At 35.2% G+C, this 16,800-nt stretch overlaps 1 protein-coding gene across 1 annotated transcript in view; it reads left to right on the top strand.

Annotated features, from left to right (window-relative positions):
- Window positions 1-570: 570 nt before the first annotated feature.
- The window catches only part of PLCZ1 (phospholipase C zeta 1), an 80,048-nt gene continuing 63,818 nt past the window's right edge, over window positions 571-16,800 (top strand). The window contains exons 1-3 of the mRNA XM_069106049.1: window positions 571-625; window positions 8,859-9,060; window positions 11,026-11,170. Coding sequence (XP_068962150.1) covers window positions 571-625; window positions 8,859-9,060; window positions 11,026-11,170 — 402 coding nt within the window. The remainder of the gene's footprint in view (window positions 626-8,858; window positions 9,061-11,025; window positions 11,171-16,800) is intronic.

The following is a 16,800-nucleotide window of genomic DNA, read 5'->3' as shown; positions in this document are numbered from 1 at the left end:
TTGTTCTGTGAAATTTGGATTCAGTCGAAGGGCTGCACTTGACAATTTAGAGGGCTACATGTGGCCTTGAGGCTATGGGTTCCCCTATCATCCCTGTGATAGATGATCAATAGTGTTAGTTGAATGAAAGAAAATAATCTTTCTTCTCATTTTTATCTACATTTTCACCATACAATAATATAAATGATGATCTAAGTTCCTGACTCGTTCCTGTTCTTCTCACCACTTTGCAAAAGAGACTTCACATTGCAATCTGTGTGGGTTTTTGATGGTAACATTTTATTTTCTTTAAAATGTAACATTTTTCATACATAAAATACTTTGATTTAAAATATGCTTTTTTTTTGTAAAAAAAATGCCTATATCACTCCATAAATTCTTTCTTTTTTTTAGTAGGAAAATGACATACATAAGAATGGAAAAATAACCATAGAAGAATTTAGAGCAATTTATCGAAATTTTGCCTACAGAGAAGAAGTTGTTGAGATTTTCAATACCTATTCTTCAAACCGCAAAATTCTATCTGAACAAAATCTGGTAGAATTTCTTAGACAAGAACAACATGTTGAGATGAGTAAAACTATTGCCTCTGAAATAATTCAAAAATATGAGCCCATTGAAGAAGGTATAATCTATTCTTAGCTTGCATTACTGTTTACATCTCAAAAATTGGTTGTTATATATGAAATTTTTTTTTATCAGCCAATAGTATTGAACTGAGATTTAATGATGGACCATATTTATTTATGTGAAAATAGTGACATGCCATATTAATATATTCTCCCAATACAATATTGACCATGTTTTGTATATAACCTTTCCTTTTAAGGAATATCCTTATTTTCCTTAACTCTTGCTTCCAACACATACTTTCTTTTTCCTCTGTGTGTCTACTAGCTCTCTTCCTTGCTCCCATTTTCACCCTTTCCTCCTATTTTCTTCCTTTCTACTTTCTTTCCTTATCTATGGCTAGCACCTATTCTTTATACTCAATGCATTTCCTTCTCTCAGGTACATCACTTTGGAGATCACCTATGATTGATAACTAGATTGACAGTTCAGGTTCTTCCAAAGGATTCTCAGTGGTCTGTTCCTTTTCTTTCTAGCATATTATTTAAGGGTGGCAAGTTGAATAAAAATACTACAGCTATGTAGTAATAATATATACTATATAGTGTTATTGTTTTTTAGTCATTCAGTTATGTCCCTGTGGACCATACTCTCCATGGGGTTTCTTGGCTTTTCAAAGTTATTCAAGTGGTTTTTCCTTTTCCTTATGCAGTGGATTAAGGCAAACAAAGGCTAAGTGACTTGCCCAGTGTCATATAGCTAGTAAGTGTCTGAGGGTAGGTTTGAATTCAGGTTTTCTTGACTCTAGACCCAGTGGTCTATCCACTAAGCCAACTAGTAGTCACTCTATATGGTAATAATATAGAAATACTCAGTGCATGCCAAAATTATGTATATTCAAGAATGAATGTAAAATACTAGCAATAGTTAACACATGACTTAACATATACTAATGTGCAATTGCATACAAGGCATACAGTACATGGTCAAACATCAATATTACCATCTGGATACATGTTTCACCACTTTGCTTTCTCTTGAAACATAGTAAGTTTCCTTAATCATAGGTTAGATCATTCTGATTCTCATGAACCATTGCTGCTGGTTGATGGTATGAGCTGACTATTAGCATTTTTTAACCTCTGGATTGTACCACAGGGGGTCTCTATATCTGATATTTAGTTCCATTCACCTAGTCTCTAGACTGTTTAGTGACAGTACACTTTAAAACCAAACATTCTAGTTTGTTCCTGGGATAGCAAGTCTCATTGTCAATAGATCTACTGCAGAATGCAATCAGTTCCTCATGGTTAGCACTCTTGCAGTATATAATTGCTTCACAGCCTTCCAGACTAGCATTTGTACTCTAGACAAAAGGTTTCCATGGATCTGCACAGACCAACTCTGGTTTGTATATAAGGCAATTGACAAAGTCTTTGAAAGCTTTCTCATATTTGTCTGTCTAGTTCTCTCTAAATGGCTTCATAGCATTTAAAAAAAATTAACCTTTCCCACTTTTTTTTCTGTTTCTTTTCATATCCACGAGTGAGATTATATAATGATTTAACCATAGCAGCATACAGTAAAAGATTTGTGATAATAGCCTTCTAAGTCCTAAAAATGTTCATAAATCTTACAGCATTTTGGATGTGGCCAGAACATTTTCTCAGTCTTATCTCTTGCTAATATCCTGCAATTTTCACACTTAAAAGAGATTCTGAAAAACTGGCACTTGTCAATTGAGAGCTTCAGACCAGTCTTCTCTCTAACTGAGCTAATATTTTCCTTAGAACATCTTCTTGTTCTCTCAGTATCTTTCCAAAAGCAATGAGACTATCTAGGTACACCGACACTTCCAGAAAATGCATATGTCTTGCTATTTTTTTCCCATTGGTCACTGGAAAGTATCTTATGACATTGTGATGCCTTGGGGCATATATTCAAATGGTAAGAATCAAGTGAAAACTGTTATGTCCTTATCATCTGTCATAGGAATCTGAACTTATTCATGCTCTAAATCCAACACCAACATTCAAATCTGCTGGCAGCCTAAGAAATAGTCCAGGGCTTCTTGAACCCTTGGTGTAATATACTGATCCACTTTTATTTTCTTGTTCAGAGTTTGGTAGTTTTAGTCCTTATTCCACAATACATAATATATACAGGATACTGGATTCTGATCAAAAGTTCTTTCAGATTGTTTCTGAAGTATCCCATCAAGAATAAATATAGATTGGGGGTAGAGTCAAGATAGTAGAATAGAAGCAGCAACCTAGCTGAACTTTCCCAATATTCCCTCCCTCTCCTCCCTGAAAACTTTAAAATAATGCCTAAGGGGCAACCAGATGGCAGAGTGAATAGAGCATTGGCCTTGCAGTCAGGAGGACCTGAGTTCAGATCTAGCCTCAGACACTTAACACTTGCTAGCCATGTGACCTTGGGCAATTCACTTAACCTCAATTGCCTGCCTTCCCCCCTCCAAAAAAGCAAACAAAAAAATGCCTAAAATTAAATTCTAGAGGTCTGGGTGAGACATTTTTTTTTTCAGCCCAAGGCAACTTAGGATGTCAGAAGGAGATGTCTGTGACACCCAGCTGGGGGCTGGTTCATAGTGCACGTAATGATGGTACCAGCAGTGGACCTTGGAGGCAGTGTGGGCAGCAGCAGCAGCAGCAGCAGTTTCAAGAGCTCTCAACCCAGAGATAGTAAGGGGGTTGGATAACTGGTCAGAAAGAGATTATAGGAGATCCTTTTCTGGCACTAGGTGCAGGACCTGGCACTGTTCAAGCAACTCTATTGCCCACATGCAGTTCTGGGTTGCAGTTTCAGTGTTGAGAGGTTTGCTTGTGGTCAGTCTCAAGGGAGCAGGACGCCTGGTCACAGTTCTAAGGCAGAGAGGAGCACTGGTGCTTGCTGCAGCAGGAGATAAGGGGCCCTGTCGTGGTTCCAGGGACAAGAAAAGCACTAGTGCCTGCAGCAGCAAAGGAGCAGGGGCCTTTCCTGGGTAAAGACCAAAATGCAGACCAGGAGAGCATTAACCACACCTCTCCCGGGATCACATCCCCTCAGAAGCACTGAAAACTCATAGATCCCCAGAACGAGCTCTGAAAACAATAACATTAAGAAGTCTGAAGCCTGGGACAGTGCCTCTCCACCCCCAGGTGAGCAGAGGGAAATTTTAACATAAAATTCAAAACAAAGAAGTAGGCTAGAAAAATGAGTAAACACCAAAAAGAACATGACCATAAAAATCTACTATGGTGGTAGGAAAGACAAAGATGCAAACTCAGAAGAAGACAACAGTGTGAAAACAGCCACAAACAAAGCCTCAAAGAAAAAAGTGATAATTTGATACAAACCCAAGAAGAATTACTGGAAGAGTTAAAGAAAGAGATAAGAGAAGTAGAGGAAAAATTGGGAAAAGAAATAAGTGATTTGAGAAAATTATGAAAAGTGAATTAGCAGCTTGGTAAAACAGCAACAAAATATGCTGAAGGAAAAAAAAATAAAATTGGCTAAATAGTAAAAGAGGCACAAAAAATTAGCTGAAAAGAACTCTTTAAAAAGCAAAATAGGCCAAATGAAAAAGAATACAAAAGTTCACTAAAGGAAATAATTCCTTAAAAATTAGAAACGGATAAGTGGAAGCTATTGACTCCATGAGACATCAAGAAACAATAAAATAAAGTTAAAAGAATGAAAAAAAAAATAGAAGAAATAGATAAGTACCTGAGCAGGAAAATGTATCAAGGAGGGATAATTTAAGGCTTATTGGACTATATGAAAGAATAAATTTAGATTGTCCCTGGAAGGGTCAAGAATCTGTCTACAAGAATTTATCAAGCACTTATTATTTGCCAAGCAAAACCCAAAACAGATCCTGCCCTCAAGGAGCTTATATTTTAATGAGGGAAGATAACATATAAAAAAGAAGTAAAAGGCCTGGCATAGGAGACTGTACTTAGAATCAGGGCATAAGAAATTAAGAAATGGTTGACCTGGGGACCTTCCTTAAATGGAGGTGCTGAGCCTACCCATCCTATGAGAAGAAGAGCTCAAGAACTGAGAATTCTAGGACCAGTTCTGGGGTATGATGGAGCAGTCCAGAAGAGACCTCATGAGAAATGAAGAGTCAATGAGGTAGATTCAGAGTTACTTCTTTGGGATATACCACTTTCTACTTATGGATTAAGAACATGCCTGTCCTCTCTGAACTCTTGCCTTAATCAATTGTTCTATTCTTCTGTCACTAGAAAGTCACCAAAGTTAAACTTCTAAGACTCCATTTCTAAGTTCGAGGGTCCAGTGCTCTCATGATGGTGACTGATACCACTTCCTATGGGCTTCTGAAAGGATGTATAGATGGTCAAAATATAAGCACTGAGCCCTTGTTACTGCTTACTATTCCTAGTAGTAATTTAAATAGGCTAAAATTGGTTCAGATCAATACTTTATAAAAGCATTAATTGGTCAGTTTGGACATTACAATTTCCTTAGGAAACTTCATGCTTTATTCAGACATCTCCTAAATGGAAAAAGATTTGTCATTCAAATCTAGCATGTTCTTATCCTTTCATGGGTGGTCAAGGTATTTTTCTCAACTATCTCTCATAGAATTATTACCTATAATAATCATTTGTGATCCGTTGTCCAGTATATCAATGTATCCTATATGATCAATTTTCACCACCACTTCTGTGCAGGGTTCTTATGAGTCCCGATGAGAAGGATTCATTAAAAAATAATGATACAGTCATGCTAACTGTCTTGGGAACCTTTACTCCTAAGCCACTTCATTTTCCAGTGCTGGCTCCTTGAAATTCACCTTTTTGCATTCCTCTTTTGGCTACATGAATTGCTCGTGTTCATTCAAGCTACTCATGTAATTTCTTCTTTGTTTTCAGTGATTGTATCAAGCCGTGGCATCCTCTGTTTACTTAGTCCTTTGTCATTCTAAATAGGACAATTCTACTCCTGGCTTCATATCTTAGTGGGCTTTCTATAGGCGCTTGTAATCAATTTGTTTTTTGTCAATATGACTCTTGTTTTCGTTCTATGTTCTACACACCAAAAGGTGTTTAATTTTCCTAAGTTAAATCACTTTTTGCTATTCCGAGACAGTCTTCAAACCAACTGACTCCTTTAAGCAAATAATCAAAATTTTGCATTTTCTGTCCAAAGAGAAGACTTAAGAGGGGTGGCTATGGCTCTTGATGACACTCATGCCTCTTCACACTTCCCCCAGGCTGACCTTACCCACTTCCTCAGGTTTTACTACCCATTTTTCTACCAATCTCTGTAGCTGGGTTCTCTCTTACTCATCTTGGGGATTAGCTCCTTAATAGCGATTTTTATTCTACTCCAAGAGTCACTCCCCTTGTCAGAGAAAACAGAAGTGAAATGTAAATTAGGTAACTATACACACACATACTATGTATATATGTATATATTTCTAGAAATATGATTTCACTGGTATAGTGTCACAGTAAGAATCTGCGATAAAGAGAAACTGAGGCACAAAATTCCAAGCATGACCATTTTATTATCAAGTCTAGCAGTTGCCAATAAAGTGAGATCCCAAACCCCTCAGTGGTCAGGGATGCATTAACAGCAAACAGAGCAGTTTTTTTTACACAATTGATTACATAAGGTTCAGTGATACTAAATTAGGATTGTGATTGATCTGTAGTAAAAGTGGAATAAAGGTATAGATAGAGTAGGCTGACATTTGGCATAATCATGCTGACTTCCAAAAGAGAGTTTCCAAAGTCCAGGGCAATGGGGAAAACATAGTTAGTCAACATCTTCCAGAAAGTCCTATGTTAGGCAACACCCTACACCAGATTGGCCCAGTACAAGGCTTGTGATCAGACAGAACATCTTGTGACCATGTCAACTCATTCTTCCACCTTTCCAGGGTAAGATAGATTGAGTCCAGGCTGTAGCCTATAGAAATGGGGCATTTAAACTCTCATAAAGAAGTCAATCTATCTTATAGACTCTAAGAAGTTAAACTCTCTTTTTAAATCAAACTTATTCCTAAGTACTGATTCCAGTGATTAGATATAATTCTCAATCAATAATTAACACACAACAAAGTGGAGTATCAATTTTCATTTTCATAATGGGGAAATCCCAGTGAGGAAATTCCCAGTACTAGATATTAATGTAGATCAGCAACTGTTTTGTAATTAGAGTGTTGTCTGGGGCTACTGAGAAGTTAAGCTAGTATGGGTCAAAGACTGGTCTCTATCCTTTATACATATGTATGTGTATAATTATTCCATAATTTCTACATGGTAGGCAGTTAGGTGAAATGAATTGGTTGCCCAGATTAAATATTTTTAAGACCTAAATTTACTCCATATTTTTTCTTCTTTTTTTAAATGAACAAATATTTTATTTTCTTTCTCCATACTTTTTCAGTGGGCTAAATAATTTTAGATAGTGCCTCTACAATTGTCTTATCAAATGTTTGGAGGTAGTATAACCTTCAGGTATCAAACCATAGGAGAGAAGAAGGAATGTTGGGGGTGGAGGAGAAACTGATAGTTCAAAAATAGCCTTAGTTGGTGTTGGCAGATTTTGCAACAGTCATATTATGGAGTAACGTTCAATTTTTGTTTTACTATAACTTTTGTATCTTTGTTAACTACCTTCAGATATGATAGGTTATAATTGTTCTGTTAGATTTTTTTGAGGCAAAGTAGATTGAGAACTGACCTTAAATCTGGGAAGACCTTGGTTCAAGTGTTATATTTTAACACATATTGGCTGTGTCACCCTAGGCAAATCACAAACCCTTTCCTTGCTCTATATACTTCTTTAAGACCATAGGTCATAGAGAAGATGCTGGCTTGCATTGGTAGATGAAGTTTCTTACCTCAGAGTTTCCTATTCAAATGAAATCACAGGCTCAGTTGCTATTGAATTTCTGACCCTTATTTTTGTCTATTCATTCACTGGACAAACACTTGTTGGGCTCTTTTTATGTTTGAGACTTCATAAATATATACTCTTATACTTATCCCTCGGTTACTGTACCCTGTACAGGCTTACTAAAGTCAAATTGAATTCCGGTTCTATTATCTAAGGTGCTGGCTAGCTCCAATTTCATCTCCATTTTAGAATCATCTACAAACAAATAAATTTAATTCCTTTTATGGCACTAGAAAACAACTGTTATTTATTTTCCCATATTTTGAAGTATACTTAAATATATCAATTCTACTGATTATATGAGAACAAAGGACTATAAACACTTACAAATTATAGCTATTATATTTTACAATGTCTTTGGTACTATATAATACCATGTCCTTGAATTTATGTAGCCTCTGACATAGAAGTGTGCAAAATGAAGCTCTCACAGGTACATGCACTGTACTAGGTGCTATCAGAGGATATAGAATATGAAGAAGAAACTACTCTTGTACTTAAAATGCCTAGAGTAAATAAGCAAACTACTAACATTAAAGAAGATATTAATTTTAAATTAATATTAAAGAAGATACCCATGGAAGTATGCATGTATAGAGATGTACCTTTGAAAAAACCAATAGAAGAGTTTTTGAAAAATTACATTACTTAATTTTCTTCTTTAATCATAATTTAAAATGCACTAGGAAAACTTGCCATATAATGGAGTCTCATGACAAATATTTTTGAAAACTAAAAACTAAATAGTGAAGTAAATAATACTTAGTTTACCATTAAAAAAACAAAATGATTATAGATTTTAGGTTAAAGGAGGTATATATGACATATTTGAGGGCAGTTAGATTGCACAGTGGATAGAAGATTTGGAATCAGTAAGAGATACTTTTTATCTATGTGACCTTGGACAAGTTATATAACCTCAGTACGCCTATGTTTCCTCATATTTAAAATTAGGATAATAATGGCATCTTCTCCCAGAACTATTGTGAAGATCAGATGAGACAGTATACGCAAAGGACTTTGCCAATCTTAATATGAATCCTAGCTATTATATTTTAAAATACTGGAACAAATTTATATGGATTTTATGTACTTTGCTTCCTGATGATCAAATAAGGATGAAATAATTTGAGATAATTAACTGAGAAATTTTATTAAATTAATTTTTAACTGGAAGATCTTAGAGTTAGCTTATTTAAGTTTGTATACCAGGACACCTGGGAATCCCAGCAATGTTAACTATGTATTAATATTTTAGGGATAACATCCACTACTAAATATGTTTGAATTAGACATTCTTTTAATTGGTAAAAATAATTTTTGCTTTCTTTTTAATATTTTTTTTGTAGTGAAAAAACAACACCAGATGACAATTGAAGGATTTATAAGATATATGAACTCGAATGATTGCTTGCTATTTAAAAAGGGTTGCAAACATGTTTATCAGGATATGACTCATCCTTTAAGTGATTACTTTATTTCATCTTCTCATAATACCTACCTGATTTCTGGGCAGTTAATAGGGCCAAGTGACCTTTGGGGATATGCAAGGTATTTATTTTTGCATTTAATTTGAAATATTGTGCCACCTAAAAAGCAGCTAGCTCTTGACCCATGCTCTTACCATTTGTGGACCATCAATTGATAGGAATACACACAGGAGTACCAAAAACACAGCAGTGTGTTTGGCATCTCACTGGAGTGGGTAGGCATGGAACATTCCTATCTGTGTGCCTCATAACCACCTAAATTCTTAGTGAGAGTTTTGACAGGTTTCCTATGTTACACCATGTCTATGCTCACTGTCCAGTTAGGGGTAAACAGAAAAGTTATTTCTAGTTTAATAATTAATGAAGCTAATATTGTGAAAAATAAGAAAGATTGAATTCCTACTTCCACCCCCACCCCCACTGAAACTAGTTTGTGTTTGTTCCAGGGCCTCATATGGTTTATAAATATGTATGTCCATAAAACGATTTCTGTGAAATCTAGTGATTATATAGAATTCTCAATGTTTTAAATATAATTTCTGACCAACTTAATGAATAGAAATAATGCTTTCCATTTAGATAGCACATGATTATTTTTAAAAGTACTTTCATGTGTATAATTTCATTTGCTAACTATTGAACAAGTCTGTACAATTTTGAAAACCCCCTATTGATTTATTCTCTATCATCACAATTATGCCATTGAAATTAGGAGAAATGTCAAATTGGAACCAGTTTTCAAAATTTACATATAAAGATAGGTATTTATAAAATATGTGCTTTCTGGTAGTAAAAGTGTGACAAATTCAAACTATATAGTTAAAATAGCTATTTTGAACTAAAAACTAGAATTCAGGTCTAGTGTAATGATACCAAAGATTTTATTCCAATTAATAACATAGGCCAATAATTGGGAACTTGATGGGTAAAAGACTTTAAAAATTCAATGGAGTAGAAAGTGCTCTCTTGGCAGCTCTTTGATATAGCCCAAACCTAATTCCAATAAAGAATTTCTAAACAAAAACATTTACTAATCTCTTTACCTCCAGCTGCAGAGAGTGTGTGAATCAGACAGGTGAGAAAGCGAGCACCAGAGGCTTAGGCCTTGATACATCATTCTTAGAGGGGATGTTTTCTAAAATCAGTATAGAGTAGAACAGGGCAAAACTGTGACATAGGTGAAACTCACCTTTGACTTCACCAGCATCAGCATTCTGTGTTCTTTACACTTTCATTGGTCCCTACAAATAGTCCCCTCATCTGGGCATCCAGGATTCCTAATATCTCTCCATTTGACTTAAGACCAAAATCTGCCTCCTGGGCAAGATGAGATAAATTAAATTTCACTAAGATGTAAATGACTAATGAGACAATCATAAAAGAATAGAGAATTTTAGAGTTGTAAGGTATTCAGGTTTATGCCATTTAAGAGGTATTCACATTTTAACGAGAAGAAACACCTCAAGCTAAAGGTGGAAAAAAAAATCTCACTATGGAATTTGGTGAATCCATAAGACAATATAACATTGCATCTCAGTGGCAGAGACACTGGAGTCATTTGTCATTTCCTTCTCCAGTTCATTTTACAGATGAGGAAATCGAAGCAAACAGGGTTTAGTGCCTTGCCCAGGGTCACACAGCTTGTCAGTGTCTGAGGCTAGATTTGAGCTCAAGAAGATGAGTCTTCCTGATTCCAGGATGGGCTCTCTATCCACTGGGCTGCCTAGCTGCCCAAAAGACACCTGAGTAGAGACAAATTGAACGTTGAATAGGTGGGAGATGCAGGAAATTTTTTATTTCATCCCAAATCAGGTCCGTGTAGTATGCCTTTGCTGGTTTCCCGAAAGTCTTGTGAATCCTCAGAATACTAGACTTGCCAATATATTAGGGCAAATGTAAAAATGTATTTATTTAAAAGGAAAAAAAGTCTTTTTTTGAGGGGAGTGATCTGTTCTAGGTTATTTATTACCTGACTTCACTATACTGGTAAGATGTCTGAGAAGTATTTTGTTTTCATTTTATTCAGTGCCCTTGTGAAGGGATGTCGTTGTTTAGAAATTGACTGCTGGGATGGATCACAAAATGAACCTGTTGTATATCATGGGCATACATTAACAAGCAAGATTCTGTTTAAAACGGTCATCCAGGTGATCAACAAGTATGCATTTACGGTGTGTATGTACTGTTGCTAAAATGTAATTACCGAATTCAGGCTCTTAGTAGTTGTATTAGCTTTAAACAACAATACTCAGGTTAGATTATTAGATAAAAAGGCAAGTGTATTTTACCAACACTATAAATTCATAGAATTTGAGTAGGAAGAGATCCTAGAAAACTAGTTCAGCCCATACCCGAATAGTAATATCACCTACAACATATCTGACAGTAACTATCCATTTTTTTTCTATCCATTTGAATACTTCCAGGAGGGGGACCTCACTACCTCCTAAAGCCATGGTATTCTATTTTGGGATTACTTTTAATTAGGAACTTCCTACTATTAAGCCTAGATTTTCCTCCTTGCAACATTTACCCAATGCTCCAAGTTCTGCCCTATTTGGGTCAAGTAGAACAAGTCCAATATCTCTTCCATATGACAAGACCTTCAAATTAAAAAAAGAAAAACAAAACCAATTCTCATATCCCTCTTCAAGTCTTCTCCGAGTGAAACAAATCTATTTGCTTCAGCTGACCCTCGTATGGAATTATTCTTCATTATTCTGCTAGCCCTCTTTTAAATGTCTTCCTTATCAAAATAGTGACCATATTGAGCACAAAACTTCAGATATTGCTTGTCAAGGGCTTAATAGAGCAGGACTCTGACCTCCTTACATTTTTGGGCACTAAGCCTCTCTTAATACAGCCTAAGATCACATTAGCTTTTCTTGGTTGCCACATCACACTGTTGACACATATTGGATTTGCACTAAAATCCTATAAGCTTAATCTATATCTTAATCCTATAACCTATATGAGGGACAGGGATTGTTTTACTTTTTCTATGTGTGTCCCCAGTCTAGTAGAAGCATTACATATTTATTGACTGAATGCTTGATTAAACACATCTCTTCAATATCTCCTGCACTGTTTCCTTTTCACTACTCTCACAGCTACTTTTTTCTGTGTGATTCAATCAATCAGCAAGATTTTTTGTATTTGATCCTGGAGATAGAGAGTCACTGAAGTTTACTGAGGGTGTGACTGGTCAGATTTGTAAAGAGAAATCACTTTGCTGGTTGAATGGACGTTGAATTGGGATGGGAAGAGAGTTGAGGTTGGCAGACCCACTAGCAGGCTATTGCAATTGTTCAGGTGTGAGGTAATGAAGACCTGCACTAGAGGGGTGGCAGTGTCAGAGGAGAGAAGGAGGCCTAGTGGAGAAATGTTGTAAAGGTGAATTTTATAGATTTTAGCAACAGATTGAAGATGGTGGGGGTGGGGTGAGAAATAGTGAGAATCTAAGGATGACAAGTAGGGTATAAGTCTGAGGAACTGGGAGGTTAGTGTCAAATTCAATTAGAAGAGGGCTACTAAATCATACCTAAGGATCCCTGAAGGCCACATATTGAATAAGAAAATCACATTATCAAGAAAATCTTCAGTATGATCTACGTTCTATTGTATTTTTATTTATTTTGTTAAATATTTCTCAGTTACATTTTAATCTGATTTGACATTCAGGAATAATAAGGAAGTTAGGAGGGAGGAGAAGATTTAGAAGGGGAAACATAATGAATTCAGTTTTGGAAATGTTAGAGTTTGGGATGTCTACTGGACATATGGTTCAAGATGGCTGAAAGGCAGTTGAAGGTATGAGACTAGAGGTCAGTAGAGAGGTGAGGGCAAATAGGTAGATTTGAGAATCATTAGCAATAGAGGTTGTAATTAAATCCATGTATGCTGATGAAATCACCAAGTGAAATAGCACAGAGGGGTAAGAGAAAAGGGCCCAGGACAGAACCCCATGGGACATCTATGATTTAGAGAGTGTGATCTGGGAGACAATTTAGCAAAAGCGATAGAGGAGTGGTTTGATAGGAGGATAATCAGGAGTGGGTGGTATCCCTCAAACCTAGAGAGAATAGAAAATCAAGGAGGAGAGAGTGACCAACTCAGTCAAAAGACTGTAGAGAGGTCTGAGAAGAGGTCATTGAATTTGTCAATTAAGAGAACCCAATTCTTTATCTTATGATTAATACTTATCTGTATGGAACAGTAAACTCATGGATTCTGGGAAAGTTTCTCATACACTAATCAAAGCCATAAGAACAGGCTTAACAAATTTCCAAAGCCAATTATATAAGGTAAAGTACGTTTCTCCCCTTTTCAATTTCTTTCACTGCCTCAGTCACTTATAGTGCAATAAGATTAAGTATATATTTTGGAGCAGAGGTAACAGAAAATATCATGTCTTTCTAAAATAACTCTTCTAAAGCCCCTGGGAATAGAGGGAAACAGGTCAAACATCACTAATGTATATCATTGAGTGTATCTTTCTTGAATATAAGAGGAAAGCTGGAAACCGTCAACTGATCTTACACTTCAACTACATGCCCATATAGGTGGTGGGAACTCAGCTTTACATATGGCCCCAAAGAATTACCCATATAGATCTCTAGTTCTTTACAGCTTCAGAGGACTCTAAATAAAATTTTTCAATAAATGTCATTGGAATATATATTTTTTATATATTTTCCTTCTCTAGTCAGTCTTGGTTTACCATTTGCTGTCAAGTAATAATGAAAAATGATCAGAAAGCCTTTAATTCTCTCTTTAATTTTTCCCTGTGGTCTTAGAATAGAACTAATTTAGGTAGTCCATAATTCACAGAGACATAGCATCACTGGAAAAATAATAGTGTTTAAAAGTATGGTGTGTGTGTATGTATGTATGTGCATGTGTGATCTTGAAGTACTTTGGTTTCACTACAAAAAATGTCCAATTTTTCAAATTCTATCTAGCCCCTCTCTTTTCTTCTACTTTGTTATTTCTTGGTGTACCTTATTGCCATAGGCAATTCTTGTCTAAGATATGTGAACTGATGCACTAATTCAACAACTCTCCACCCAACTACATTTTATAATCTTTGCAATGTACATTCCTCATCTGCTTGGTTTTTCCTCTGCCAATTGTTAGATCAATCTCTTGATGGTCTATAGATCTAATTTGAGGGCCTATGCAGTATCTTGAACTATATCAACCTTGACTTTCTTATTATAAGTAAAACCAGAACATACCCATACATTGTAGTTAAATAAAAAGATGACTCACTAATTTCTCCTCAGAGAGGCATACAAAGGAGTTTGTATTAATTTTATTATTTGGTTAACTGTACAAAGTACCTGTTGGTAGTCTAATTGGTATAACTCTAAATCTGTAAATTAATTTAGGTTGTGTGGTTACTTATATAAAATATGTATATTACTTATACTTTAAGTTGGCACGCTCAATAATACTCAGTGATTAGTCTTCCAATTAAGCCATGCTGTACGTCTTTCTTTCTTTTTTATTTTGCTTTTTGGAGGAGGAAAGGCAGGGCAATTGGGGTTAAGTGACTTGCTCAAGGTCACACAGCTAGTAATTGTTAAGCATCTGAGGCCGGATTTGAACTCAGGTCCTCCTGACTCCAGGGCCGGTGCTCTATTCACTGTGCCACCTAGCTGCCCTTCTATATTTCTTTAAAATTGTTTTCATCTTGTGTTCAAAGGTGATTGGTGACTGTTCATGTGGCTGTTAACACTATGAAAGTCAAGAATTATTGATTCCTATCCTTTGCATATATGCACACATATAAATTTGGATACTGGTTCTTGGTTTTACATGTTTGAGTTATTTTCATTTATTTATATATGCATATATGTATATTATGTTGAATAACAGACCCTTAAAGAGATAATTCCATGTAAAGATTTTTCTTACTTGACAGTTCTCTTTTTGTCCTAGTTTTACTAATTTCATCTATCCAAGATATTTTCAATTTTATGTAATTGAAATTATTTATCTTTCATCATTACCCTTTTCCCCTGTTTAGGTTAGAACTCTCATTCTAATCATAGCTCTTGAAATTATGTGAGCTTTTTTTCTTCTGAATTCTTGATTCTTTGGCCATTACTATTCAGTTTACAAAACCATTTGCTGTTGCATTTATTGTTGCATATGGTATAAGGTACAGAGGCACTGTGGTATAATGAATACAGAGCCAATCTTTGAGTCAGAAGGATATAAATTTAAATCCTCCCTTTGATACATACTATCTTTGTAAACCTGAACAAATAATTTTACCTCTCAGTGCCCAAAGCACTTGTTTTCTAAAACTATAATTTGCAGAGAAGTGATCGACCTGACTTAGTAGAGGGAGTTTCTTCACTGGGAATTCCCCATACCAATGAAATCACAGGCCTGATTCTAAAAAATGATATATTATTGGCCTTAGCCTAGTTTTTGTTAAACTGCTTTCCTTTTCCCCTCATATGTTCTTGCTGAATAGGGAGTTCTTTCTTAAATAATTTTTGTTCTTTCTTAATAATTGAGTTGTTTCTCATTCTTGTTTGTCCATTTTCTTCCATGGATCTACTTTTCTATTTCTTAAACCAATATCAAGTAGTTTTAATGATTCTAGGTTGATTTCATTTGAAGTTTAGAAGAGCTATTCTCCCTTTATTCCTATGTTTTTCCTTATTTTCCTTTAAATACTGAACTTTGTTACTCCAAATGAATTTTATTATTTAACTCTGCAAAGTATCTATTGGTATTCTAATTGGTATAACCCTAAATCTGTAAATTAATTTAGGTGGTGTTGTTATTTACATATTATATATTATGTATATTACATATACATTAGGTTGGCATGGTCTAATCATGCACAATGATTACTCTTCTAATTACTTAAATCATTTGCTGTTTCTTTAAAGAGTACTTAGTAATTGCAATAATGAAGGTCTAGAGTGTGCCTTAGTAGATTGACTCTCAAATATTTATGCATTGTATAGCTACTTTGAATTGGACTTCTCTTTTTATTTTTTCCTTCTGGATTTGGTTATTGCTGTGTCTGCATGCTGATAATTTTCATAAATTGACTATATGCTACTACTTTAGATTAGGTTCTTTGCTGTTTCTCTTGGATATTCTAAGTAAACCATCATGTAATATTCAAATAGGGATAATTTTGTCTCTTCTTTTCCCATGTTTATGCCTTTAATTTCTTTCTACTATCTTATTGCTGCAGTTAGAATTTCTAGAACTATGTGAAAAAAAAAGACAATGAGGAGAGGGAGCTTTCTTACTTTACTCCTGCATTTTATTGGTGAAGCTTTTAGTATATCTCCATTGCAAAAAAAAAAAAAAAAGTTAGCTTCTTCCAGAGAACACTGCTTGCCCTCATCCTTGAATCTTCTATTACATTCATCCCCCACTGTCCAGTCAATCTTTATTGATTTTACTTTCATTATATTCTTTGCATCCATCCTCTTCTTTCCCACTCATAGTTACTATCTTAATTCAGGTACTTATCACCCTTTATCTGGATTGTAGTAATAGCTTCCTAATTGGACTCTCTGCTTCTATGTTTTTCTCTTTCCAATCCACTCTCTATAGAGTTGCCAAAATAATTTGCCTAAGGCACAAATCTGATCATAGCATTCCCCTACTAAAAAAAATCTCAGTGTTTTCATATTCATACTCTTTAGTTTAGCATTTAGAGACCTCTACATTCTGGATTCAAATATTTCATATTGATTCTCTTCACTTAACATTATATTTTGCTTAGACTAGTCAACTACACAAACTGTTCTTGGTTCTCAGT

Source organism: Petaurus breviceps, unplaced genomic scaffold, assembly GCF_028583685.1.
Source record: "Petaurus breviceps papuanus isolate PSGF00001 unplaced genomic scaffold, PetGlider_PUasm1.0 78, whole genome shotgun sequence".
Taxonomy (NCBI): domain Eukaryota; kingdom Metazoa; phylum Chordata; class Mammalia; order Diprotodontia; family Petauridae; genus Petaurus; species Petaurus breviceps.
The sequence above is the reverse complement of the archived record's forward strand: the minus strand, read 5'-3'. Positions and strand labels throughout refer to the sequence as shown.